The sequence below is a fragment of the Primulina eburnea genome, chromosome 4, assembly GCF_022965805.1.
Source record: "Primulina eburnea isolate SZY01 chromosome 4, ASM2296580v1, whole genome shotgun sequence".
Taxonomy (NCBI): domain Eukaryota; kingdom Viridiplantae; phylum Streptophyta; class Magnoliopsida; order Lamiales; family Gesneriaceae; genus Primulina; species Primulina eburnea.
In genome coordinates this window covers 40,673,007-40,700,837 of record NC_133104.1, presented here as the reverse complement: position 1 = coordinate 40,700,837, position 27,831 = coordinate 40,673,007, and the positions used below count along the sequence as shown (strand labels likewise).

Here is a 27,831-nt window from a genome sequence, read left to right as displayed (position 1 = left end):
AAATTTTGAATTATTAAATAGAAAAATTTTACAATTCGATCAGTATGTCCCGAAGAGAATATTTTTTTTTGAACATAATTGTTATTATCTTATAAAATATTGTGTTATAGTGACAATATATTTCGGTTACAGCCACCCGATAAGTATAAACCAAGTAATTTCGAAAAGATTTTTTTTATTTTCGGAAATTCGGTTTCAAATTAAAAAAATTCGGTTATATCGGTTAATTCGGTTCGGTTACGGTTTTCAAAATTTTGAAATCGGTTAACCGAATTAACCGATATAATAAATATTATTATTTAATAATTTTTTTATTTATCAATTTCTATAAATATTTTAATTTTTAATTTTAAAATCGGTATAATATGTATTAATTGTGTTCAAATAAAACTTATATATTTGTGATGTGTGTGATCAGTGATTTTATGTTTTTATGCATTTGTGTAAACCGTAGTGTTAAAAAAAATTACATATATAATTAAAGTTAAATCAAAATTTTTTTGTAAACTAATCGGTTAATTCGGTTCGGTTTTCATCGGTTATGAAAATTAATTCGATCGGTTCGATTATGGCTAAATATTTCGGTTCGGTTCGGTTCGGTTTGGTTCGGATATGGTTAATTAGCATGATACTCTTGGAACAGAGCTGAAAGCTTTGGAGAACGTTAGGATTTAGGGTTTGGCAATATGGCGACGTCAGCGAATCCCTCGGCTTCGGACTCGGAATCGGAAATTGATAGCATTCCTGGACCTAATCCTGATCAGAATTTACTGCCCAACACCAATCCATCGGGTCCTCCCCTTGTTTTTATATTCAGATACGCCGGCGACTCCGCTGCCAGTGCTTTCATGGGGGCCATTTACGGTTTCGGTAATCCATCAATCAGTTGTTTCTTTTAGTCGTTTTTCCATGATAATTACGCTTATTATGGTAGCGATTTTAGCGATGATGGTGTTAAGATTGTAACGTGGTCTTGAATTTCGTAGTGAAAGTTACGTGGATTGTCTGTCAGGCGCGCCCTGTTAACGGGATGCTATAGTAGTAGAAGGGAGTTGCCTCTAGTGCTAAATCTCTAGTTAATTTGGTTAAATGGGTCTATTTTTTTCACATGACCGAATGATTTTCGAGCCTTGGATTTAACATTAGGACATTAACCTTTATGCTAGCAAGAACTCGAATGTCTGGCAACTCTGGCACGTGACTGATAGTCGGATTGAAATAACAAAGAGCTAAATAATAATGATTTGTTGTGATTATTAATATACTTTAAGCATTTAAGGTTCAATAACAATTACATAAAGTTTCTTGCACATTCCTTTGTCAATCACTTGAAATTACAGTATTTAAAAAAAATAAAAAAAATCACATTCTTACTAGAGTAGTCTTACTATTGCTCTCCTGTGCTTAAGTTCAACATGAGGATTGCTTTAAATAGTGTATGAATGAGAAACTTTTAATTTTAAAATGTTTGCAATCTCATGTTGGTGGTATCCCGGGAAATGTTGACAGTTACGAAATTCTATGTATCACGTGACATTGAACTTAAGTTCATGAAGTGCCAACTGCAAGTGTTTTGTTTTGACTTACAATTAATCGGAAATTCCTTTGTTATGTATAGGTTTGTGTCTATTCACGTAGTTCATAATAATTGCTTTCTGTCCTCTTTTTCTCTTTGTAATTGTAATAACTGAGAATCTCATCCCATCAATTTGGCTGAGATGACCGAGAATCTGATCCCACCAATTTGGCTACCATTCAAGCCAACAATTCTTCCCTTAGTCATGCTGCATAATGTCTGCCTTCATGCCATCTGTTTTCCTTATTTGACTTTCCACCCCCACCTATATACGAGCCTCTCATTTATGAATGGAGACACTCAAATCTGCAGAAACACTCCACCATTTTCTAGCTAGAGCCGTGTGTTAGCGGCATGTTTGTTTTCTCTGTCCATTTTTCAAGTGATACTTCTAGGTCAACGTTTTGTCCAAATCCGATCCCCACCATTTAGTACATACTATCTTATGTTCCAAATATCAAATCCAAAATTGAGCCAAATCCAATTGTTCAATTTTCGCACATAGCCTCCGCAAGAAAATTGCTCAGATTGTACGCAAAAATAACATATCTACTGTTTTCGTTTATAAACAGGTTTAAACAACTTCTAAACCCGATCTCCACCGTTCACAAGTTAGTTGCTTACTTGTGAATGTAATTTCCAAGTTTAAACTTGATCCAACTGTTCCATAAGTCGCAAACGCTTCTGCAATATAACTGATTTTCAGGTGATAAATTCCAACTTGTTCATTCATAATTTTTGGAGCATAATCTAGTAAATAGTCTTATGTTTTAAAATCAATATGTATGCTTTAAATCGATCATTCATGATATAACTTGATCTGTTCGACTGTTATTTTGAATTGTTTATTTGGCTATGATATTTATACTTTCAAACCGTTCGAATTGTTATTATATGTAATTGTTCCTCGCAAGCATGTTATAAATTCAAGAATACTATTATAATTTGATTTAAAATGGTAAAGGAAATTTATTAAAATCATATTAAGTTTATAGCTCTGATGCGGTGTGTAATAATAACCGATATATGTTCTCACCCTTAGAAAAATTACATATAAGAGACTGATCAGTAACACCATGAAATATGAGATAAATTTTAGTGCTAATACCATAAGTATATGTTCAAGATTATGTTATGATGATGCCGTACTTGGTCAAAATACATCCCATCTAGACTTATACTCGTCAACAAATAAATTAGGAAACAGATCAACAAATAAATTAGGAAACAGATTTCATGGTAACAACACGTAGTTACTATATTGACTGAATAGAAAAGTTTTGAATAATGAATCGGTGGATATTGTAAACGATGAAGGGGTCACTTTTGGTTTCTTGAAAACTGATTGTGCTCACGCTGTATTCTTGGAACAACTGTCTAGATGTATCTTAGTGGTTTCTATGTTTTAGGTTCTGGATTAATTTGAAAGAAAGGCTTTAAAGGATCATTTGTGGAGGCAGGTTGTTCTGCCAAGGTATTTGATATGAAACCATCTTGAATAATGCCTTTTCCCTATCATATAATTGGAAATTTGATATTGTCTTCAGTCTTGGACTTATTGATTCTGCTTCACCATGCAGACATTTACGGTTTTATCAGGAGTACACAGTTTAGTTCTATGTTTTCTGAAGAGATTCCGGTGGAAATATGATGGTATGGGTTCTTTTAAAGAAACGTTAATTGGTGCAACCTCCACCGCTCTCATTTGATTTGTCTCCTTTCTCTACAGTTATCAATGCAGGAGTTGCTGGATGTTGCCTTGGGCTGGCTCTAAGCTTTCCTGGGTTTTTTTTCACCCCACATGCATTTCTGTTCCTCTTCCTGGTGAAGCCCATTTACATATATTTTTCTCAGGTGCACCCCACAAGCTCTACTTCAAAGATGCCTCGCATTTGGGGCGTCCTCATTTATAATTGAAGGTTTTAACAAGCAGCAGCCGGTTCTTGCTATGCAACGTTCAATGAGTGGCAAAAGGCAGCCCTATGGTGTCGTTCCACCTTTAACACTTCTTCTACCGAGTGAATTCGAGGAGGCTTTCTCATATTTTTGTCGGTCTATAAGAAAATGAATTTGACGATTTTCCCTGTGAAAGCCTTTCTTAGAGAGAACCAATATATGTTGACTCACAAAGAAACAATTATTACAAGATTTGTGGCCCACATATAGTCATAAATAATAAAGGATTTGCACATATTAGTGCAGGGGATGGTGTAAAAGATTCGAGCACACGGACATAGATATCAATTTGGTCTGATTTTCACGATGGGCTATATAGATTATTTTTTCCTCATTTTGTTGAGAGCAATCTTAGCTTTTTATATAACGGATATCTATATTTAATAAGTTTTTATAAATCATATCACTCATCCATGTCTTTTCTTATCACAAAGATCTTTATAAAAGAAAAATGACAAAAACTTGTGTGAGACGGTCTCATGGGTCGTATATTGTGATATTGATCTCTTATTTGGGTTGTTCATGCAAACATATTACTTTTTATGCTATGAATATTAATTTTTATTGTGAATATCGGTAGGGTTGATCCGTCTCGTTGATAAAGATTCGTGAGACAGTCTCACAAATTTCAATTTAATTATCGATAAATTGGTTAATATTTTTCACAATATCGATTTATTTTGCATTTTTTTTCACCAAAACCAAATCCATCAAATAAAACAAAGAAATTTAACTTGGATATATATATATATATTAGTTTTGATATCCTCCACACCTATCGTGCATACTTTTGTGAGCACAAATGAGTGTCACTCATTCATTGGATGTGATGAAATATAGAAAAATTGCGCATCCAATGGGTAAGTGACACATCATCGGTGCTCACAAAGGTGTGCACGGCAGCTGAAGGCATTTATAATGCTGCAATGGAACAGAAGAGCACGTAGAAATTAGGCACCACCGTCTGGCGCGTGGGGGAATCGGTATCGGTGTATCGAGAAGATCCATCGTATCGAATTCATTCTCGATGTTATTTCTTGCTTACTAACCTCTCTGCGTGTCCACACACCAAATCTCCCCCACTTTGCCCCTTCACAGAAGCGATTGCAATTGGACTTGCACAGCACTTCTATACCTGTTTACATTTGCATATTATTAAGATTTGGAAATATTTGCGCAGAACCGTCAAACCTTGTAATAAGGATTATGTAAAACCCAGTTGATCAAATCTTGGATTTCTTGGAGGTATGCATGTATTATTGACACCCCCACGTCCTGTTTTATTGAATTTTTCATTGTAAAGCTCTTATGGGGAATCTTTCTATGTTTGATGGTGAATGTGTGGGTTTTTGTTTGTTTTGAGATTTATTTTGTGTTTTACAGGAATTGAGAACGCAGTGATTAAACGTTGTTGGATTTTGTGGGGTTTTCTTGATTTTTTATTCGTTACTCTTTGGTATCCTTGGATTGAGAATGTAACCTTGAAATCGGGTTTTTGAATTGCTGACTTTTCAGTCATAATTTCAGAGCGAATTCGATCGTTTCCCTTGATTTGCGGAAGCGCGGGGCAAGAAGCAGATGTCTGGTTTTGTGGGAGTAGTTGTTTCCGATCAATTGCTTCACAGTGAGTTCACACAAGTCGAGCTTCGAAGCCTCAAATCCAGAGTAATTTTCTTTTCATCGCTGTTTACTTCCTCTTTTATTCTCGTGAATTGATTTTTTGTCCATGGAGTATGTTCATGTGGTTGTGGTGATGGGAGGTTGTGTCGGTTGGCATTTGATCATTGTGTATTGAATCCTGCATGAAGCCAGATAGTGGTTGTGCATTTTGTGAAATGAAGTTTGAATGTAGGTATGGTTTTTGTTTCTTTTTTTGTTTTTTGTAGTACACTTCAATAAAGAATCAGAATGGTAAAGTTACGGTTGGCGATTTGCCTCCATTATTTGCAAAACTGAAGGCATTCAATGAGATGTTCAGTGAGGAGGAGATCAAGAATGGGTTGGGAGAATTATATTCTGACATGAATAATGAGATAGATTTTGAAGGCTTCCTCAGGGTAAGTGTTTTTGCTGTTTAATCCTAGATGTGATTTTATTCACTCTTACGTGTAAAATATTTCATGTTTCTGTTGTGAATGTTGAATCTGAGTGGATACGGTCATCTCCATGATGGCCCAAGACTGGAAATTTGATGATGTTTAGTGACATTTTGTTTTATTGAATAAACAGTCCTATCTAGATTTACAAAATCGAGGAAATGGCAAATCCGGAAATCGAAGACACTCTTCGTCTTTCCTGAAGGCCATCACAACCATCCTTCTTCACACTATCAGTGAGTCTGAGAAGGCTTCATATGTGGCTCATATAAATAGCTACCTCAGAGATGACCCATTTTTGAATCAGTTCCTTCCGATCGATGCGTCCACAAATGCTTTGTTTGATCTTGCAAAGGATGGAGTCCTATTATGGTATTTCAATATGACAGCTTTGAATTATTCCGTTTCTGTTTGAATCCATGGTTTATGGTTTTCATTATGATTGTGGATATATATAGTAAGCTGATTAATGTTGCGGTGCCTGGGACAATAGACGAACGGGCTATCAACACAAAACGTGTGCTCAATCCATGGGAAAGAAACGAGAATCACACATTGTGCCTTAACTCTGCAAAGGCTATCGGTTGCACCGTAGTCAATATCGGTACTCAAGACTTGATTGAAGGAAGAGTAAGTTGAGCTGATTTGTTTAGAAAAACGGACCATACAATTTTTTTTTAGAAAATGTAATGCTATGTCTCTTGTTGATTCCTTGCAGCCTCATTTGGTACTCGGGTTAATTTCTCAAATTATAAAGGTTATAGTCTCTAGTTCCTCAGCCTCTCATTTTTAATTTAGAAATAAAGAAATATCAGTCATAGAAGACCGTTCACTGTTTCTGATGCTTATAAGAGTTGCATTTTTAGGAGTGTACTGGTTGATCTTTCTCACAAAATCTCTTTTTCATTGATTTTATTATTGTCACCTTCAGATCCAACTGTTGGCAGATCTCAATCTCAGAAAGACGCCCCAGCTTGTAGAACTGGTGGAAGACAGTAATGTAACTGGCTCCAAAACCTCACAATAAAATTACAGCTTCTTTTTTATATGTCCCACGAATGTATATTTTAATTGTGCTGATCTTGCCATTATTGTATGCAGGATGTTGAGGAGCTTATGGGACTTGCTCCAGAAAAAGTTTTGCTTAAGTGGATGAATTTCCACCTCAAAAAAGCAGGCTACGAGAAAAATGTGACAAATTTTTCTTCTGATTTGAAGGTATGTATTTGTTTAAAAGTTAATACTGCAGTTGCATTCCATGGAGTAGCTAGGGAGTTGCTTATGCAACGAAGGACTTTATATCTAGAAAATCCAGGATTTGGGAGAGTTGTTCTTGGAAGTGTTTTTAAGTGCGGTATTTTGTTGAAATATATATTTCCGTTGACAGGTTCCTAGTTGAAGTTGAAAATTATCAACAGAGTTGAACTATTTCTTGGGCATAATGGTTACTTGAAGAAAATACTGTTTGGATTTTCCCTTATAAATATAATGCAATCATTACAGGGCAGCTTTCCTTTTCCTTATCAGGGCTTGGATCTCTTTGGTGTCATTTGGTTGAGCTTTTGACTCTACTCAACTCACGAGCGTTTTGAATTTCTAATAATGCAATCATTACAGGGCAGCTTTCCTTTTCCTTATCAGGGCTTGGATCTCTTTGGTGTCATTTGGTTGAGCTTTTGACTCTACTCAACACACGAGCGTTTTGAATTTCATTTTACTTGTTTTGAAATGTTGTCCGTATATAAATTGGTAAAGCTGGTGTAATGTGCAATATAATGATATTGTGTAGATGATGATTTAGTGAAAGTGGGTAATACAATACAATAATTTATTATTATGAAAAGGTGGAGTGAAAAAATTGAGGTTGTGTAATAATTGTGTTTCGACTTGTTGACTTATCACTTATGGTATGAGATATTGATCTGATTGAAGATTTTGAGAAAAAATATTTTGGGTTGAAGTATTGGACATGCATTAATTGGTTTAAGTAAAATTTGAATTGACTTGATGGTGTGTCCGCCACAAACAAACATGGTATTTAATTTTCCACAAGTAATTTCAATTTATTATAATTTTTCATATGTTTATGTTCTGTAGGACGGAGAGGCTTATGCTTACCTGCTTAATGTACTTGCACCAGAACATTGCAACCCCACCACCATAGATGCTAAAGATCCCACTGAACGGGCTAATCTGGTCCTTGAGCATGCAGAAAAAATGGACTGCAAGAGATATCTAACTCCGAAGGATATTGTGGAGGGATCTACAAATCTGAATCTTGCTTTCGTTGCTCAGATTTTTCATCAGAGGTTAGAAATCAACTTTTGAATTCAACCTGTTTTCTGGTATCTGGAATAGATGTATGTCAAAATAAAATCAAGAGCATGATTCAATACATCATGAGAATTATCTCAACTTGCTCTGTTTTGTATCTGCATTTAGAACTTGCTCTACCAGTTATTTCAATGTATTGTACTTCCCCTTTGTCAGGCACATCTTGGGTTTTGAATCCTTTGCTTGAAATTTAGGGTTTATTAGTTTCCAAAGTTATATTATGATATGTTTCTCCTGCCCATTTGATTTTTCAGAAAATAAATTTCCAGATATGATATTTATGAATTGCATGGTTCTCTGGGTAGACAGCTTTTCCTCTCTGAAATTTATAGTGTAACTAAAATTAAATGAGATATTTGGGATATCCTAGGAAACTGGTCTCTTTTTCCCAGGAATGGTTTGTCTACAGACAGCAAAAAAGTCTCGTTTGCTGAGATGATGACGGATGATGACCTAATATCCAGAGAAGAAAGGTGCTTTCGACTTTGGATCAACAGTCTTGGAATTGCCTCTTATGTCAATAACTTGTTTGAGGATGTTAGAAATGGGTGAGTTCTCCTGCTATCAAAATGAAGATAGATTATCTTGTTATCGGTGTTCGCCACCACTGGTATCAATCTTGTTAGGTTGCCAATCTCAAACATAATAAACACATCACTTCTGTAGGTGGGTTCTTCTGGAAGTGCTTGATAAAGTTTCTCCAGGACATGTCAACTGGAAGTACGCAACAAAACCACCAATAAAGATGCCGTTTAGAAAAGTAGAGAATTGCAATCAGGTCATCAGGATAGGGAAGCTGTTGAAACTGTCCCTTGTAAACGTGGCTGGAAATGATTTTGTGCAAGGGAATAAAAAACTCATACTTGGTAACATGCTTAATGATTCCATGTTTAGACGCATTAAGGTTTTATATACATTAAGTAATATATAGTGTGAGATTTAGCTGAGGAAGATCTCGTGTGAAACTCATTTACATTTGGCCATTCATAAGGTCTATACCCCCTATTTGACTGGTTCTATATTTTTATAAGCTTGAGGGGACTCTTTTAATACATATTTTTGCTTTGTCCACTTAAGTGCCAATTTCTTCAAAGAGCTTAGCCTTCGTTCAGCCCACTGAATTCTCTGAAGTATATTTGGTGCTTGTTGTGAGAACACCTTTTCCTTGGCTTTGTAGATGGTTTTGGCTCATCTTTCTTTCTGTAATTTTTTTCTACCATCCTCTCGTTTTGAATCCTTGGACCATTCACCGACAAAAGCTTCGTGTTTTCTTGCAGCTTTCCTTTGGCAGTTGATGAGATTTAATATGCTTCAGCTTTTGAAGAACCTAAGATCCCGTTTCCAGGGTAAGGAGATTACAGATGCTGATATACTCAACTGGGTTAATAGAAAAGTAAAGAATTCAGGCAGAAAATCTCAAATCGAAAGTTTTAAGGTTGAGGCTGAGCTCCTTTTCTTCACAATTTCTTGTCCAGAAAAAAATATACGTATCCATATCTTGATTACTTGTGCTTTTACAAAAATAATGTCTGCTGTTTATAGTGAACTTCTTTATAATTCTTTTCTAGGATAAGAGACTTTCGAGTGGATTGTTCTTTCTCGAACTTCTCAGTGCGGTTGAGCCGCGAGTTGTTAACTGGAATCTTGTTACTAAGGGTGAAAGTGGTACGTTGTTAATTTATTGGCAGAACAACAATTTAATCTGGTCCTATGACTTGGTGCTACCAAAAGATTGACTATCCGGATTTTGAACAGAAATTAATAAGATCCTAATTGTGAAGGTATATGATAGTATGCTTGGTAGTTTCTGTGTTTTAGAAAAGGTAGAGGGTTGAAACTATGCCATTTGGAACATTTAATAATTGCGACTTGTTAACTCTTTCTAATTCAAACGTGTCGGCCCAACTCAGAGAGTAGATTCCAGCACACTTGAAAATATACTCCCTTTACTTCATATTATTTTAAAACACAAGAATGAAACCTTATGGTTTACTTAATAAACTTTATTACACATCGAAAGTGTTGATGAGAAACTGACTTGATCATTTTTATTTGATAGACGATGAAAAGAAGCTGAATGCTACATATATAATCAGTGTTGCTAGGAAGCTTGGCTGTTCCATTTTCTTGTTGCCTGAAGATATTATGGAGGTGATCTTGCAGTGACATATCTCTTTTAATTTGTCTTTCATGTATTTTGAAACAATGGTTTTTGCCAACTTTTAACTTGGTCTGATCGAATAAATACGTATAATTATTTCAAGCTTCACACAAATTTTGGTGATGTTATTGACAGGTGAACCAAAAAATGATCCTTATTTTGACAGCAAGTATAATGTATTGGAGCCTACAGCAGCCTGTGGAAGAGTCAGATTCATCTCCTTCACCTGCTGTCATTAGTCGTGGGGAATCCCCCGAACCTTCATTCAATGAGACTCCATCCCCGGTTTCAGCTGCAGCTTTTTCATATGCATCATCACTTTCGGCCTCAGCTAATGGTTCTGTGTCTCCTGCTCCGTCCATAACTCCAGTTTCGTTCCCCGAATTCAATGGTGCTTCATCCCCTTCAGCTAGTGTTTCTCCTGTGCCAATCCAATCTCCGACTTTGAGTAAAGAAGATGACAGCTCGCTATCTGTTGAAATGTCACACATTACCATGGATGATGTAGCCCCGGATACAGCAGTGCCTGCAAAAACTGACGAAACGGATGCAGATGTTGCTGCAGTTTGTAGTCCAGAGGTTGAGGAGGAAAACAAACATGCTGAGTGAATTCTGGTTAATGCTAAGTGCAATTTATACACATGATATATATGTTTTAGGTTTCAAAGGGGAAAAAATTTTGGACGCTCGAATCATATACTTTTTTTATTTTTTTTTTAAAAAAAGGTTATTTTATCCTTCCTATTCTTATTTTAAATTACTTGATGTGATATGGGTCAAATGACGCTTATGTCAAACATGTAACAGATATGAGGAAAAATTTAAAATTGAAATTATTATTAATATTTTTTTAGTTTGGAGTTGTGGTTCTTGTAAATGAGTATTGTATCTAAAAATTTCGTTGTAAACTTGAGAAATTGACGTTAGATTAGTTATAAAATATAATATATATAAATAAATATAGAAAATACATCAATTTAGGTATTGCATAGCCTCCAAGATTCTTGTAAATGTTGCTAACATATCGATTCCAATGGACCAATTAAAAGTAGGGCCCAACATATATTCCCCATTTAAGCCCATATAAAATACTTGAGGCCCAAACATATTGCAAAATCAATCAGATCAAAGCGACGCCGGATCGAACAGCCTCAAGAGCTGTGTTCCCCGAAGCGTCGCTGCTGCCTGGATTCCAAGGTACTCTCATTGCCCTGAAAATTTTCGATTAAATGGAAGTTTTATGAATTATTCTGTCAATTATTTTAGGGTTTCTATCAATTTGTCGACCATTGAAATTTCTGATTTAATTAGGCGTACAGTTCGTATGATCCAATTTTATATCGTCGTGTTGATTTTTGAATTACTCTGTAATTGAAATCTCGAAAAATCGGTACCTCGAATTTTGGATCTGCATATTGATCCGTGAAACTCGAAGTTATTGTGGCAGGCTTAGACTATAATCAGTTGGTGGAGAAAGCGGATTGAATATGGGGTTCTTGGTGACAACTTTAATCTTTGTGGTGGTTGGGATTATTGCTTCACTTTGCGCTAGGATCTGCTGCAATCGAGGACCTTCTGCGAATCTGTATGCTTGCTGTCTTTTCTCATTCTGAAATGCTTTGTCTTATAAGTAGGGGTATGCCTTTAAATTAACCCCATTTCTTGCATACAAGAGTATATTTGAATTTTTTTGTTGTGTTTTGTATCATAAGGTCATACATGTTGCATATGTCTGAAGAACTGTTGTTTTTGTTCAACTAGTTGGTAATTATTTTGATTCTTGGCTGGGACAGGTTTAACATATAACTGTAGTCCCCGCTTTTACATTTTGGTGACTTTGTTATTCATAGTGCTCATTTAACTAAGAATGATAATATAAGTCGAACATTGGAAACCTGAATTCAAGGGTTGTCATATGCTCTCAAGCTAGCTAGTGTTGTTTGGCAGATAACTTTTTCTGTTTGAAATTCAGGTTACACCTGACGTTGGTTATTACCGCAACTGTATGCTGTTGGATCATGTAAGTTTGTTTAATTTTTTCAGTTGTTCATTGATTATGCTAATCTGGTGGTGATTTTTTTCTCCCATTTATATGTATTGAATTTGCTCTGTTCTAATTTCATCTAAATATGAGTTCCCCTCATATCCTGGCGAAGCAATATATTCAACTCTTGTTATGTGCATCATTTGTGTTGATGGAATTTTTTCACTACTGGACATGGTATTGAACTTCGTGCAGCAAATCCTTGGGCGTCTATGTGATGAATTTGGAGAAAAAATAATTTTTGATTCTTCTTTTCCAAACCCTTTAGGATCTACTTAGAATTAGATAAAATTCTTGTTTGAGAATTTTTCTGAGGCTGGGAGTGGGTTGCCAAATTGTCTTCTCTGTCCTATATATGAGATAGTGAATAACAGGGTTCCTTTATCCTTCTCATGTAATGAACGCTGAAGCTCGCACTTTCTTGCTGATGCAGTCATTGTTCTTCTGCTGGTGCTTCTAAGCTTGAAGTTATCCATAGCTCTTTTCTCGTGGAAAGTTGAATTTTTTTTTTCGTCATTTGCAGGTGGGCGATTGTGTACTTGGCACAAATGAATCCTCTAATTGTACCGATTTTGAACGAAACAGAATGATAAGAACTAGGAGAAGCATCCACAAATCGTGTATGGAGGAATTAAAGAGAGATGAATAACGATTTGGGGTATGCTGTGCCCAGAAAAACTTTTGCATTTATCTTTCCGTTTATCTATCCCTGTTTGTTAAACTGTTTCTGATCTGTCATTTATTCTTCGAAGGATGACTACTTGTAATCTGTAATTTGAAATGAATAAGAAAATGTAATTTTTGTGGCGTTATATATTTTTCCTTCTCTCTCTCTTTTTTAACTATTAAATGATTTTGACAGAGAATATTATATCAATTCATTTAGACATAGTTTGGTACACATGATAGGATAAAAATGTGATATATAATATAAGGATAAGTTAAGGATAAATAAATATAGGATATTATATTTAATGTTTGGTATGATTTTAATAAGAGTGATTAAATTTATATTTAGATTATAATGACAAAATTAATTTTATCATAATAAATTTTATAATTTCAAAATTGTTGCTTGAGTTCATATTTTTTATCTGTACATGTGGCGATAGTACTTGCATGATTTATTTATTTTTACCTAATTTTATATATTATATAATATGATAATTGAACTCTTGATTTTTTTAGTCAAGTCAAATATCAATTTTTAAGGTTAATCGAGTGATAATAATAATTTTATTGAGATTTATAAAAATCATTTATATAATTTTCTCGAAATCATTTATATAATTATCATATTATATAATATATAAAAATAAATAAAATATTTATTTGATTTTAAATTCTATCTACTAGCATAGATTTATAAAAAATCATTATAAATTGAGAGCAATTAAGTCATTTGTAGTGTATTTTATCATTTGATTAAAATTATCACACCTTCTATTAGGGATATTTTATCCTTCTAAAAAATGATTTATCAAGGACCCATGATATTATCATGAGTTTTTTAAAAAGGTACCAAAATGAGATAAGAAAGATTATTTATCAATCCTTCTCTCGTCTCATGTACCAAACTATGCATTAAAGATTTAACATCAAGTGATGTTGGATAATTCAAAAAGTGTCGTCAAATGCAAATATGCAATCTGTATCTGTCATCAAAGGCTTCGGTTGGAGCTGACCATGCACGGCCTCAAGAAAAATCAGTGCTTTTTGGTATTTATCTGTCGAATACTGTGATCCACTAGTGTCTATACTTTCTATTGTAATTTAAAATTTTAAACGAACAAATAAATGAGAATCACGATTATGTGAAGATGATGTCTTGTGAAATGGAAGTTCAACTCCTATGCATATATATTTGCATATTCCCAAATTGACTTTGCTGGGAGTCCGATGTTTCTTACTCAGTAAGATTTTGATAATGCCAGAGTTTTTCCTTCGATTTTAAACAAAATTCTCCTAATATAATTAATATTTTTGTAATCTCGCAATATAGGGTCAAACATCCAAAAGTCATCCTTCATTTTACTACGAAGTGCCGTCTTCACATGCTTCATTGCTGAAAAAGCCCGTTCAATAGTGGCAGTAGACACAGATAATGTCAAAACAAGATGAATCAATCTAGTCAACATAACATAAACACTTGACCGTCCACTCTCGGTCAATTGCTGACACAACTCAACAAGTGTAGAAACTTTTAAATTCTGCATCACATCGAGTTTATAAATGTATCAATTCATACTTCAAAACAACAATTTCTTGATCTGTGAAATCTCCAGGATAAAACTTCTTCGCAAGCTTGCAAATATCATCACTGTTAAATGAGTCAAATGAATTTTTAGGATCTAAAGCTATATTAAGAGAAAGAAGTTTCACCGATAACTCATTGAACCGAGTATTTAACTCCATCAAAATGAAATCTATTGCTGCATTAAAAACATCAAAGTGGTAATGATGTTCTATTGAATAAACCGTCGCTAATTAAAACCGCCGATCCACTTTTTTTTTTATTTTTTAATAATTTAGCGACGGTTTTAGCAATAACCGTTGCTAATATTTGCGACGGGTTGTGATAAAACTGTCGCCGATCCCCATCGGCGACAGGTTTACTAAAACCGTCGCAAAAGTAGCGACGGTTTTCAAAAAACCGTCGCTAAATAAAAAAAAATGGGCTGGGCTACAGCCCAGTATAGCCCTAGCGTAGATCCATCTCTGCTTTGCTGGATGCCGATGTTTTCATTATTACAGCCAGATTCTGATAATGCGAGATTTGGTTCCTTCGATTTTAAACAATACCATTTTTCTAAACTATAAATATAATTTTTTTTGTTATGCACAAAAAATTCGGCAGCACAAAAAATAAGCAAAATCTGGGGGAAATACCAAAAACTTTTTTTAAAAAATATTCAAAAGTGTGGAATCAGTTTTTTTTAAGGATATGACAAGAACTTTTTTCCAACCTAAAAGTTAGTTCAAGAGAGATAGATTATTTAAGTCCATATATACAATTATCCAAGATTTAATACAGCACATTTAACACACTTTTTCACACTTAGGAAATGAACAATCAGAACGTGAAATTTACAAGATATTATTAGATGAACTATAGTGCAATCCAACTTATAACTGTATGTCTTGATTCTATAACCATGTTAAAATTGAGATTTAAATATAATTTAATCCAAAAACTAACATAAGTGTATCGTGTTAAAATTGAGATTTAAATATAATTTAATCCAAAAACTAGCATAAGGGTATTATAAGATTGTTCAAATTTATATGACAAAAACTTGTATGAAACTGTGGCATGCTTCGCGCTTCGTATTTTGTTAGACATATATATTATTTGAGTCATATATGAAAAAACATTACTTTTTATGCTAAGAGTATTATTTTTATTGTGATCGGTATGGTTGACTCGTCTTACAGATAAAGATTCGTCAGATCGTATCAAGACCTATTCAATCCATATATATAATTTCTGAAAGAAGATTATGACCGAACTTGTTTACTAAATTGAAATAAATTTGGGGGGAGAATTAATGGGCGCTTAGTGCAAGACTTAGTCCACGTCCCTTTCAATTTGCCTGATTTTGCTGTAATATTTAGGATGGAATCCACAATTTAAAAACTATTTTATATATTTTTTAATTAACTATACTACAAATGAATTACTAGAAAAGAGAGACTGAGAAATAACAAAGTTCTCGTTTTCTTGGAAAACAAAAAGAAACAAGAAATCATCAGGTATTAATGGCGAGGCTGGGATTCCGAAATCCAGCATCTGCGTCATCAGCGACCTCCATTCGATTGGTTTTTCACCTCTGCCTCTCAAAACTAGGCATAATGGTGTCTCCTTCTCCGGGTGTCGCTGGAAAAGCGCCTGTAATTCAAGATTTTGTGGAAACGGTGCTTACAGTTCGTATATTCCAATAGAAACTGCCAAGATTAAGGTGATTGGAGTCGGTGGCGGCGGCAACAATGCCGTCAATAGCATGATTGGCAGCGGTTTAGAGGTTAAAACTCGTTTCTTCTCTTGTTGGCGTATTCTCGTTGAGGTTTTGTTTGCACAAGGTGACGCGGGCGTGTCAGGTGCTTCAAGCACCAATTTTGAGCAAAAATAATGAAAATTTCTAACTTGAGAACGTAAATATAAAGTTAAAACTAAAGAAAAGACGGTATAGTCTTAAAGGCATTGAAGTTTGATAGCCTCTACTTTTAGTTGTTTTTAAAATTTCTTTGGCCTAATGAGATCCTTACAAAAACTATTTAATGTTTTCGAAAGGGTAGTGGATGGGAAATCCCTGGTGATGGTGCAATAGAAATGGTAGCCTGCAATATAGTTGTTATGTTCCAATTGAATAATTGCATAAAGAATGTTATAGAACAGGTAAAAAAATTATGGCCAACCAAGTTCTGTTGCGCACTTACTTTTAAGTGCAAACCTGTGTAGAATTCTTTTATTAGCGATTCTGTCTCAGTATATTATTCTCTCCTTTAAATATTTTCACCATCATATACTAGTAAATGATATGTTCAGAATTTTCCTGCATGTGAATCGTGTTTTGCACTAGTTTCAGCTATTATTTTTTTGTTTTAATTGTAGGGTGTGAACTTTTATGCCATTAACACAGATGTTCAGGCACTGTTGCAATCAGCTGCTGAGACACCTATTCAGATTGGAGAGCTTCTGACTCGTGGACTTGGTTTACATCTCACTCTTATGTTTGCATTGATCTTTTCAAATTCTGAAGCTAAGTCCAAGCTGTCACACTTTTATCTCATGGACAAGAATGAAAATCATGGATTTCCTGTTAATTACATATGTTTAATGTATGGTACAGTTATCTGCACGTACTTGCAATCTTGATTTAGCTTCATCACTGCCTCATTTATGTATTTCCTAAAATTTTATTTTATCCTTAAATAGATTTTTAACTAGCAACACTCCTGAAAATTCAGGGACAGGCGGCAACCCACTTTTGGGTGAACAGGCTGCAGAGGAATCAAAGGAAGTAATTGCAAATGCTCTCAAGGGATCGGATATGGTGTTTATAACAGCAGGGATGGGTGGGGGTACTGGGTCTGGTGCAGCCCCTGTTGTTGCTAAAATAGCAAAGGATGCTGGGTATTTGACAGCGGGAGTTGTCACATACCCATTCAGCTTTGAAGGACGTAGAAGATCTTTGCAGGCAGGTGCTGTTTCCATTGTATGGAACAAGAGAGTTAACAATATGTTAAGATTGGAACTTGGACCTAACTCAACCCAAAAGCTAGCTCAAGTTGGGTAGGATTGTCCAAAACCGTATAGCTTTTGGAGTTGAGTTAGGTCAAGTTCCAATCTTAACATGATATAAGAGGTATCAGAGCTCTTGAAGTAAACTTTGGGTCTTGGACAATTCTTTCCCTTGAACTAGCTTTTGGGGTTTGTGTTGGAATGTCTATAGTTGGGTCACCGTTCTGCTCATAATTGGGTCATTTCTAAACTTCACGCTCCAGATGTTCATTCATGGGCGTGAGGAGTGTGTGTTAGTTGTCACATATCGGTTGGATAAAATACCTTGGAGTTGTATATATGATCTTGGACAATCTCCATGCTAGCTTTTGGAATTGAGTTAGATCCAAGCTACAATCTTAACATAGGTTACAATCAATCAATTGTGAAAATTTTAATCCATCCTAAATTGCACAAAGGAATTGTGTTCACATTTAATTGTACAAATTACAAAGATGATGAAGGGATTGACTATTGAGTGACTCCTTTACTTATCTGATTACATCTACCTCTTTATGTTTGTAATTTTTTGCTTTTAGCCAATGTTTGTTCAATTATTTTCTTGTTTATTTTTATTTATATTTTTGTGCAATAATTTTAAGTCATGGAAAGTTCATCTTTGAATTGATATTCATTTCAAGATAGGAGATTGTTTGTTGATTCAGAGTTCAGACTCAACCTGCGCCAATTATTTTATTTGTTGATGAAACATGTGGAATAAAGCGAACTTTGGAATTGTATTAACACAACCATCAATATATGCATTAAAGCTTTTAGGCGTGAGTTATTACCCAATAGATAATTATTACCCTATGGATTGATTCATATTGTATGCAGGTAGAAATAAAATAATTCAGTCTGATCCATCTTCCATTTATGTTGTCTCTTAATATAATTATGTTTTCTTTGGCTATTGTTTCAGGCTCTCGAAGCAATTGAAAAGCTCCAGAAAAATGTGGATACACTTATTGTGATTCCAAATGATCGTCTCCTGGATATTTCTGATGTACATACTCCCTTCAAGATGCTTTCCTTCTGGCAGATGATGTGCTCCGCCAAGGAGTTCAAGGAATATCAGATTTAATCATGGTGAGGGAAAACAAGAATACTTTATTCGTCATCGGCCTTTTTTCAAAATTTATTGTCTTTGCTGGTGCGATAATGTTCTTTTTCTGATTGCCCTGTGTATGATTTAACTAAATGACATGCAAGATAGTAACATTCACAAGTAAGACCACTTCCTTGATGTTTTAAGCATCTTCTTTTTATGCAGATACCTGGGCTGGTAAATGTGGATTTTGCAGATGTTAAGGCTGTAATGAAGGACTCAGGTACTGCTATGCTTTGTGTGGGAGTGTCCTCTAGCAAGAACCGTGCTGAAGAGGCGGCTGAGCAAGCAACTTTCACTCCTCTGATTGGGTCCTATATTCAATCAGCTACGGGAGTTGTATATAACATCACTGGAGGAAAGGATGTGACGCTGCGGGAAGTGAACAGGGTATCCCAGGTATACTTCCTGCCTCTTCTCCTTCTCCTGCTTACCGATTCCAACACTCATAGCTGTCCCTTCAACTGGGATGAAGCATTGGAGTTATTTCATATACAGAGAAATAATCCCCCCCTCTTGCCAGGTTGTCACAAGTTTAGCCGAACCTTCAGCCAACATAATTTTTGGTGCAGTAGTGGATGAACGGTACAATGGAGAGCTCCATGTTACGATTATTGCGACTGGTTTTACACAATCTTTTCAGAAGACTCTTATAACTGATCCTAGAGGAGCAAAACTAGCCGAAAAGAGTGCAATAAGAGCTCCAGTAACCGGTCAATCGTCAGCCTTGCATTCCCCCACATCTCGATCACCTCTGCCTCAGAGATTCTTGTTTTAGCTTTTCTTTTTGCTGTTATATTCTTAATTTTACCTGGTTCTCTCCTGAAATTACACGGCAATAGGTCAAAATTTCATGTAGCTGTAGCAATTTTATCCCTATGTATAGTTCACATATTGTAAACTCCAATCAAAGCAACGTGGTAATGGGTGATGTTGCTAAGTTTGGACCAAGTAGTATACTCCTTAAAAATTGTTAGTGTGATTGGGAGTGTTCAAAACAAACTATAAAACCAAACCATACCCGTATGGTTGTTGCAATGGTGAAATCAATCACGATTGTAAAAATTAGTTTGTTCAAGTTTTGGATAAAAACAAACCGAACCAAAATTTTATTTGATTTTTAGTTTATATTATATTATTAACGAGTTTTGTAACAATCCAAATACACTCAACATTTTTTTGCAAACTTTAACTCAAACAAACATAACCCTAAAATTTTAGGATTCTTTTTAAACATGACAACCTTATGATATACAAAGATTGTTTATACCACAGCCTTTAAGAATGATAAGTAGTAATTTCATTTTAAAAAAATTCTGCCTCAAAGTTTTAAGTTCATATCACAAAAACCAATCAAGAAAATTTTGCCTTGGTTTACGATTTTACATGAAAATTTTGCTTCCGTAAACATTAGTAGAAAATTTACCGATTCAGCAAATTGAGTAGATGTCACTAGGGAAAATTGGTCGAACCGGTCGGAGCTTGACCTTGGTCATGCCCGTCTAACCCGTCTCAGACGGGTTTATCGAATCCCAAGACCTGCCTCGAATTTTATTGGGACCCGATCGAATGGTAAGCCCTTCCAACCCATTGCCATCTCTAGCCGCAACAATTGTGAAAAAACAGTTATACTTTCATTCTCATACTTCCAATCTCAGTCCAAACCTAGCGGATTGTCATCTCTAGTTGCAACAAATGTTTAACAGTTTTACTTTCGTTCGATGGACTGGTAAAATGTACCTCATACAAAGACCAAGTGCATGTGCATAAACTTCCAGCTAAGAAGAAGAAATTATTTGAGTTTGAGCTTTTCTGGGAACATCAACTTTTTTAACTCAGGAAATCCACGAATTGGAAATTACAAAGCTTTCGAGCAATATTATGGATCGATCTATGGCACAAAGAGATTTGAAACCGCCAATTTGATCCAGTTTTATATAGATTATTACAAATACTTGACCAGCAAATATATGACAACAATCAAAATAACAATCCCAACAACTGATAAACATAAGCTTAAGCAGGAGCAGCCAACCTTTGTCCGTTTATTCAATCTTGCAAGCATTGTCTGAGCTCGCTGCATGTTCCATTGAAAAAAAACGAAAAAATGAACGCAGCTGAATTTAACTTGCAAAAAAATTTAAAGGAAAAGTTGGGTAAAATCAGAAGCTTCATGCACATAAAGTGCTCTCCAGAGTACAAGTTTAAGATGTCAATCAATCATACATCATCACAGCACAGCTTTGACCAACCAAGTTTCTTCTAGAAATGCGTTATTCATCTCAGAAAAACATTTAATCGTCTCAAGCGTGTTATGTCATAATGTGAATCCTTTTGAAAGACGAACTCGTATTACAGTCCACCACTCTTGTTTTCAATTCAGTGGGGGACTTTCTAGTACATTAATTTCTTATTCTGTGATGGTAAAATTCCAAGAGTCGTTGATGTTGAGTATCATCATCTTCAATATCACTACTGTGCCTTGACGTTTAAAAATTGGCCTGAAATAATCCTAAGGAATATGCCTCAAACTAATTCAACTAGGCATAAAGGATTTATTAATTAAGGATATATAAAATGTTTGTAGAAAAAAATGTCACCTGTAGTTTGGAGTCTGTAATCTCAACGTGCTCGTCAAGATTATCCTGAGTATCAAAAACACATAATAAATTAACCGTGATGTTCATAATATGACAAAGTATGTGGACAAGACATGCGGAGGAGAATAAGAGCACTAACTATCAGCCTGGTATGCAGATCTAACTCTTCGTTAACTGCCAAGGCAATATGCTTGGTGCTTAATACTGTCTCCTCCAATTTGTCAAGACCCTCATCTTGTTCTAGAGACGAAAAAGCATAAAACAAATAAAGATGGAAGATAGCCATACTATATGCTATATCAAGGTAAGGAAAAACATGTAAAATTAAAGATTAAAGCCACAGCAACCAGCCTTTCATTATCTGTCTCTGAAGACTGACGATGCCAGAGTTGTCAAGACCAGTTGTTCTAGTCATAGCATCAGCAGGCTTGATTTCCGGCCCAAGCAAGCTGTCTCTAATTACAAGGTTGGACATATTCAATGTTGAAGCCATCTGGTATACTTTTGATCTCAAGTTTGCAGCCATGTCCTTGCGACGATTCATTTCTTTCTCAGTCCTATAAATGAGATGCAGAAGGATAAACATACACCAAGAAAATGGTCATATATAATTTATTTATCCTCTTTGTTAAGAAAAATAATGCAGCAGGAGACCACGAGCTTAGAGATGTTTTCTTTAAATAACTAAGAGAAAGGCATCACGATGAATTAAATTCACCAATTATACTAGGGTTAAAGACTTTGCTATTGACTATCTATAGTTTATTTTCCTTCTTTGAGCAAGTATTTACAGATCTGTCTCAATTAAAAAGACTAAGATATAGGCACCACAATGATTCCTGATTCTTATCTAATGGCAACAATTTCCGTAATTTGATAAATTAAGCAGTTCAATTAATATATCTTACAGAGATTGCTTTCCAGGAAGCTTTGACAAAAGAGACTGTAAGCTGTCCAGTCTGGTTGCTAATATAGTAATTTTCCTCCGAATTGCAGATGAATGGCGCTGTGCCTCCGGCCCTGTCACTGGCAATGAACTCCTTTCAGATATCATGTTGCTAATATCTTCAGCAAGTTTGACTGCTTCATTATACTCCCTCACCCATGAGTCTCCAGCAGCTGCCATTGCTATGATTAAAAAAATACAGATTTTTCTGCTGATTAGCCCAAGTAATGATCATGTACACTTCATGAGGAAAAAATAATTTATAAGTAAATTTTCAACGACCATCTAACAACCAAATTTGGAGGGTCGAATGCCATCAAAGGAGCAAAAATTATTTCATTCTTTAGAAGTTGTTTGACAATAAAATTGTCTGAAAGACTCAAATTTAAATCATTTGGTACAAGCAAAAGCAAATTCAAAGTACCACAAAACAAAAGACAAGATAACAACAACAAATCTGACAACTTCGGTATATCTAAAAACTGAACACCGTGCATAATTCCGGAAAACAAAATATGCCAAATGCTGAATTGATCTCAAATAAACAGGATTCTGTTTGTCATTCCTATATTAGTACATAACATCAATTCAGTAACACATATGGCAACGGAGCAGCCAAAAAGCCTCGAAATGTAAATAAATACCATCAATTTTTTATATAAATTAATAGATGCATGAGAAGCTGCGTTGAATTTTGAAATTCTACCAATTTTTCATATATTCACCATTCCAAAAATTCGGGACTTCGAAAACAATATGAGTGAGGATATCCTTCAAATCAAAAATCACAGAGGAAAATGAGCTATTGTACGCGCGACCGTGAATTGAACTACGTTAACGAAAATTAGGGTCGATAAAGATGGCCATCAAAAGCTCAATTTACTGACCGAGGAAGAACGTATGCTTTACTTTTTACCTTTCCAATTGAAACCGCCGATCCGAATTATGGATTGAGAAAGTAATTGCGACACTTTCCAGCGGCAATTGTGACTATTTGTCGTGTCGAAGAAGGGGGCGCCACTAGGTAGCGGCAAGCTTTGTCCGGCCCAATCGTCGTCTCCGTAACGCAAATTCGCACCCGCATAGTTATATATTCAATCGATTTAGTTTAATCCCCGATGACAGCTCTCGTGCTTCCCGACTTTTCTTCTTTCCTTTTTTAAATTAATAAATGGGACCCGGCAACGCCATCAGAGTGTTGACACGGTCATAAGTTCATAACTAACTCACAGTGATGATCGAGTCAGTTTATAAATTTTTTGAATTTATTCGATAAATATTTAATTTGTATTTGAATTTATAAAACTCCAGCTGAACTTGAATATGTTCGAATTTTTTTCGTAATGAACTTAAGCCAAAATTATTTATTCAATAGTTTTCGAGATGAACTTGAGCCAAAAAAAATTCGAATATTTTGAGCTTTCAACTTTGATTCTCAAACTTTACTATTATAATAATAGTTCGAATAACTCGTGAATATGTATAAAGTTTTCTCTTCTGTACCGAATCCAATCAAAAAAAATTAAAAATGTCGAGTTTCAAATCGAATTCGAATTCGAATATACTTTATTTCGAATCGAATTTGAGCCTTTAATTTTTTATTAGCATTCGATTCGATTCATTTACACTACTTCATTGATCTCTCCGGTCTCCTCATATCTCAATCAATAATGCCGAACTCGCGATCTTTTTCTCTCCTTTTTTTTTCAATACATATCGGGCCATTAAAATTTCTAAAATTTCCATTATATTTAATTTTTAAAAATATTTCTATTTGTTAAAAAGGCAAAAACTTGTGTGAGACGGTCTCACAGATCGTATTTTGTGAGACGGATCTCTTATTTGGGTCATCCATGAAAAAGTATTATTTTTTATATAATTTCTCCCACGAATCTATATCAATTAGATGGATCAACCCAACTTATATCTATCATAAATAATAATAGTTTGACATAAAAGTAATAATTTTTCATGACTTTGATCAAGTTCAAGATTTGTCTCATAAAACTGACTTGTGAGATTGTCTCATAAATTTTTTTGTATAGTTTTTAAATACATATGAAAGAAAATGTCATATTCAAAATTTCTCAATTAGTCCACCTTCATAGAAATTCATATATACGGTAAATTCCATTAAATTTTTTTTAAAAATAAAAATGCATTTAAAATTTATAAACGTATCTCCAAAATAATATTGAGAAAAAGTGAATTATATTGAGATACTACATAAATTTTATTGAAGGTCAATTTTAATTGAAAGTCAAATACTAATGAAAAATAATTTCCAAAGTGGGATGACATCTTAGATTAGATGAAGAAAATTATAATAGATTTTATATCCACATATATAAGACGGGTATTATAAGACCTATGACCCGCTTCATATCCGGACGGGTCTGAAAAATTGGATCCGAGACCCATCTCATAACCCATTTAGTATGACCAAACTCACCCCATACACGCGGGTCCATTGTAAGTCTGGGTAAAACTCGGACTCATTCACATCTCTATAATAGATGATTTTTTTTTTTAAATTGCGTTGGATATCGTAGAACCAATATATAATCTGAAAATAATTAAGTTATTTTTAAAGATTTAAGAGTGACACGTTGGGGTTTTTTTTAAAAAAAAAAATTAATAGTGACACGTTAGGGGTCAAATGCTGCCCTTCACAATTATACATATGTGTGACAAATTGCAAAAAAAAAAAAAAAAAAAAAAAATTGTTATAATAGATAATTGATTGCTAGAATATGTCATTGATTTGTTAATAATTTATTGTAATTTTCTATTATGTACAACGCCTCTCTTATAAAATAAGGGTGTTTGATTGACAAGAAATTCATTATATTATCTCATATTTTATTATATTCTCTCTTGGCAAAAACTTGTGTGAGACGGTCTCACGAATAAAATTTGTGAGACGGATCTCTTATTTGGGTTATTCATAAAAAAATATAATTTTTTATGCTAAGAGTATTACTTTTTATTGTGAATATGATAGGCTTGACCCGTCTCATAGATTAATATCCATGAAACAGGTCTCACATGAGATCCACTCTTATCTCTTTTTATCTCGTTCTCTGCTTAATTTATGACATGTTATTAGTACAAGTGTTCTTTAAAGTATAAATTCATAAATAATTTTATTATTAGTTTTTGTGTGTATGTTCTCGAAAAAGCATAATATTTAGATTTTATATTGATGTTCTCGAAACATTACAAATTTTAATTATATATTAATACTTTTAGTTTTATGTTAATGCTCCTGAAGTAATACAATGTTTAGATTTAAGACAAAAACTTATGTGAGACGGTCACACGGGTCATATTTTGTGAAACATGTTTCTTATTTGGGTCATCAATGAAAAAATATTAATTTTTTATGCTAAGAGTATTACTTTTTATTGTGAGTATCGGTAGAGTTGACTCGTCTCATGGATAAAGATTCGTGAGACCGTCTCAAAAGAGACATACTCTAGATTTAATATTGATATTCTTGAAGAAAATTAGTTTATATTTATGCTTCTAATTTTATAAATGTTTTTGAAGTGACACAATATCTAGATTTAATATTGATGTTCTTGAAATAGCACAATTTCTATATTTATATTGATGCTCTTGAATAAGAACATTTTTTAGTTTTATGTTATTGCTCTTGAAATAGCATAACACGATTTTATGTTGATAATATTGAAAGATCTGTGAAAAAATATAAAAGGTATCAATATTTTCGACAGATATTGATCAATATTGTTCTACTGTCTTTCAATATTATTCATATCTTTCGAGATTTGTAAAAATTCTTAAAAAAATATGATAATATAATGAGTGAGTCTCATGTGAGACCGTCTCACGGATCATCATCTGTGAGACGGGTCAACCCTACTCATATTCACAATAAAAAGTAATACTCATAGCATAAAAAGTAATACTTTTTCATGGGTGACCCAAATAAGAGATCCGTCTCACAAATACGACCCGTGAGACCGTCTCACACAAGTTTTTGTCTAATATAATATATAAGATTTGCCAATATTAATATAGATTATTGATATAAGATATAAGATTTATCAACTTAATGAAGAATGTTGATCTAATATCTGACATAAATCAATATTCCTGAGAAATGTCAATCCAAGATTTGTCAATATTTTTGAAGAATATTGATTCAGTACGAATTACATATATGTTCTTGTTTTGATCTAATCTTTCTTATCATATCTTTGCATAATTGTGTAGTATTTCATTCTTTTTAATTTTTGTTGGTAAAGCTAATTGCTAAAATATTTTGTGTCAACACAAATATTTAATTGAGTATTAACTATGACAACATCGCAAGTCTATTTATATTTTTATAGCCCTTTCTATAAATATATATATATATACATATATATATATATATATATATATATATATATATATTATACATATATATATATATATATATATATATATATATGTATATAATAGCTAAAAATTCTTAGATAAATTGTAACATTATTTATGATCATAGGTTTGCGAAGGTTCAAAATTGCATAGTAAAATGGGTAATATGTATTATTCTTGCATAATTTTGTTATGCCATTTAAATTGTTTATTTTTAATGGATATTGTTGAAGTACAATAATTGTCTTTACTGGGTAGAGCGATCGAACCGTAACGTTTGTGTTGTTATGTAGTTTAAATGATTTGAGTTGCACCATTACCACCAACTATAACTTTTGATAAAGCGTCAAGCTCTCATTCCAAAAATTTGTATCAGAGCGAGGCATGAGTTCAAGTTTCTCGAAAAACATATTTATATACTTCTTGGGAGATGTTGGGTTAAGCGTGTATAAATGAGAGCAGTACTAGCATTAATGACCTCTTAAAAAGTTCTCGTGCGTCAAGCTGCTGACGTTGTGCCGATTGATCTGATTGACTGGGTGAGCCGTAAAAGAATAGCATCTGATCTTAACGGGTAATATTATCTCTGTTGGTGGCAGAGTCGACGGTAGGAAAATGGTAAGACTGATATCTAGGGGATGTGAGACTGCACCAGCAGATAGACACACATCTCCGGGCTCATAAGCCTAACAGTCATACCCATTAGCAATCAAGTATGTGTACTATGTAATGTTATATATATAAAAAAATAAAGTTACGCTTTGACTAACAACTATAATTTTTAACCAGATAAAAACAACTTCATGTTAATAGAAACTTATTCTTTAATCTTCTACGATGTTCACATTCTCTCTTTTTTTCCAGCATGAACATGTGTCATAGACTTGCAATATTTTATGGCCTATACGATTTTTCAACACTCGATTTGTATATATTTTATGGCCTATACGATTTTTCAACAATCGATTTGTATATAATTGTATGACCTTTTCATTATCTTTATTTTGTTGCTTAAATTATATATGCACTTTTCTTGAGATTGATCAATATTATTGTTTAATAATTTTTTTCCCGTATACACCAAATTTCATAAGCAATATCATACTTTGTTTATTCTCTATGCTCAAATGGAATTATTATTTGAGCTACGAAAGGTCAAGATTGTTTAACGAATTGGTAATACGTGGTTGTTCTTGAATATAATTAAGTTATAACTTGTTTAATTATGAAATATTTTTAGATTAATGATGGAATATCAAGATAGATGTTTAGAAGACTCTAAACAGCGACACACTACTTACACCATCTTTTAAAGTAAAAAATATTTTTTGGAATTAACA

General features: G+C 34.0%; 3 protein-coding genes and 2 pseudogenes across 5 annotated transcripts; 4 read left to right on the top strand and 1 right to left on the bottom strand.

Annotated features, from left to right (window-relative positions):
- Window positions 1–686: 686 nt before the first annotated feature.
- Window positions 687–3,644, top strand: LOC140828937 (mitochondrial import inner membrane translocase subunit TIM22-3-like; annotated as a pseudogene).
- Window positions 3,645–4,461: 817 nt separating this feature from the next.
- LOC140828936 (fimbrin-1-like) lies at window positions 4,462–10,878 on the top strand. Of its 2 annotated transcripts, none has more exons than XM_073191814.1 (15): window positions 4,462–4,777; window positions 5,060–5,197; window positions 5,419–5,589; window positions 5,762–6,000; window positions 6,087–6,258; window positions 6,347–6,385; window positions 6,560–6,628; window positions 6,730–6,846; window positions 7,726–7,937; window positions 8,355–8,510; window positions 8,629–8,828; window positions 9,240–9,397; window positions 9,531–9,627; window positions 10,022–10,113; window positions 10,259–10,878. In XM_073191814.1, the coding sequence occupies exons 2-15, from the start codon at window positions 5,111–5,113 to the stop codon at window positions 10,730–10,732; spliced, it is 2,283 nt and encodes a 760-aa protein (XP_073047915.1). In that variant the 5' UTR covers window positions 4,462–4,777; window positions 5,060–5,110; the 3' UTR covers window positions 10,733–10,878. The 2 variants fall into 2 exon arrangements, with proteins under 2 accessions (XP_073047915.1, XP_073047914.1); XM_073191813.1 differs by having other exon boundaries at window positions 5,048–5,197.
- A 286-nt stretch (window positions 10,879–11,164) lies between these two features.
- Window positions 11,165–12,981, top strand: LOC140828935 (V-type proton ATPase subunit e1-like). 2 transcript variants are annotated; one of them, XM_073191812.1, is made up of 4 exons: window positions 11,165–11,320; window positions 11,571–11,708; window positions 12,096–12,143; window positions 12,691–12,981. In XM_073191812.1, the coding sequence occupies exons 2-4, from the start codon at window positions 11,611–11,613 to the stop codon at window positions 12,755–12,757; spliced, it is 213 nt and encodes a 70-aa protein (XP_073047913.1). In that variant the 5' UTR covers window positions 11,165–11,320; window positions 11,571–11,610; the 3' UTR covers window positions 12,758–12,981. The 2 variants fall into 2 exon arrangements, with proteins under 2 accessions (XP_073047913.1, XP_073047912.1); XM_073191811.1 differs by having other exon boundaries at window positions 11,213–11,320; window positions 11,559–11,708.
- A 2,853-nt stretch (window positions 12,982–15,834) lies between these two features.
- On the top strand, window positions 15,835–19,494 carry LOC140828934 (cell division protein FtsZ homolog 1, chloroplastic-like; annotated as a pseudogene).
- Window positions 19,495–20,399: 905 nt separating this feature from the next.
- On the bottom strand, window positions 20,400–23,289 carry LOC140828933 (syntaxin-52-like). Its single transcript, XM_073191809.1, has 6 exons — window positions 23,019–23,289; window positions 22,065–22,284; window positions 21,508–21,713; window positions 21,296–21,396; window positions 21,157–21,201; window positions 20,400–20,633 (listed from the first exon to the last, which is right to left on the bottom strand). Exons 2-6 carry the CDS (start codon window positions 22,280–22,282, stop codon window positions 20,502–20,504), a joined length of 702 nt encoding a protein of 233 aa, XP_073047910.1. The 5' UTR covers window positions 22,283–22,284; window positions 23,019–23,289; the 3' UTR covers window positions 20,400–20,501.
- Between the last annotated feature and the right edge of the window lie 4,542 nt (window positions 23,290–27,831).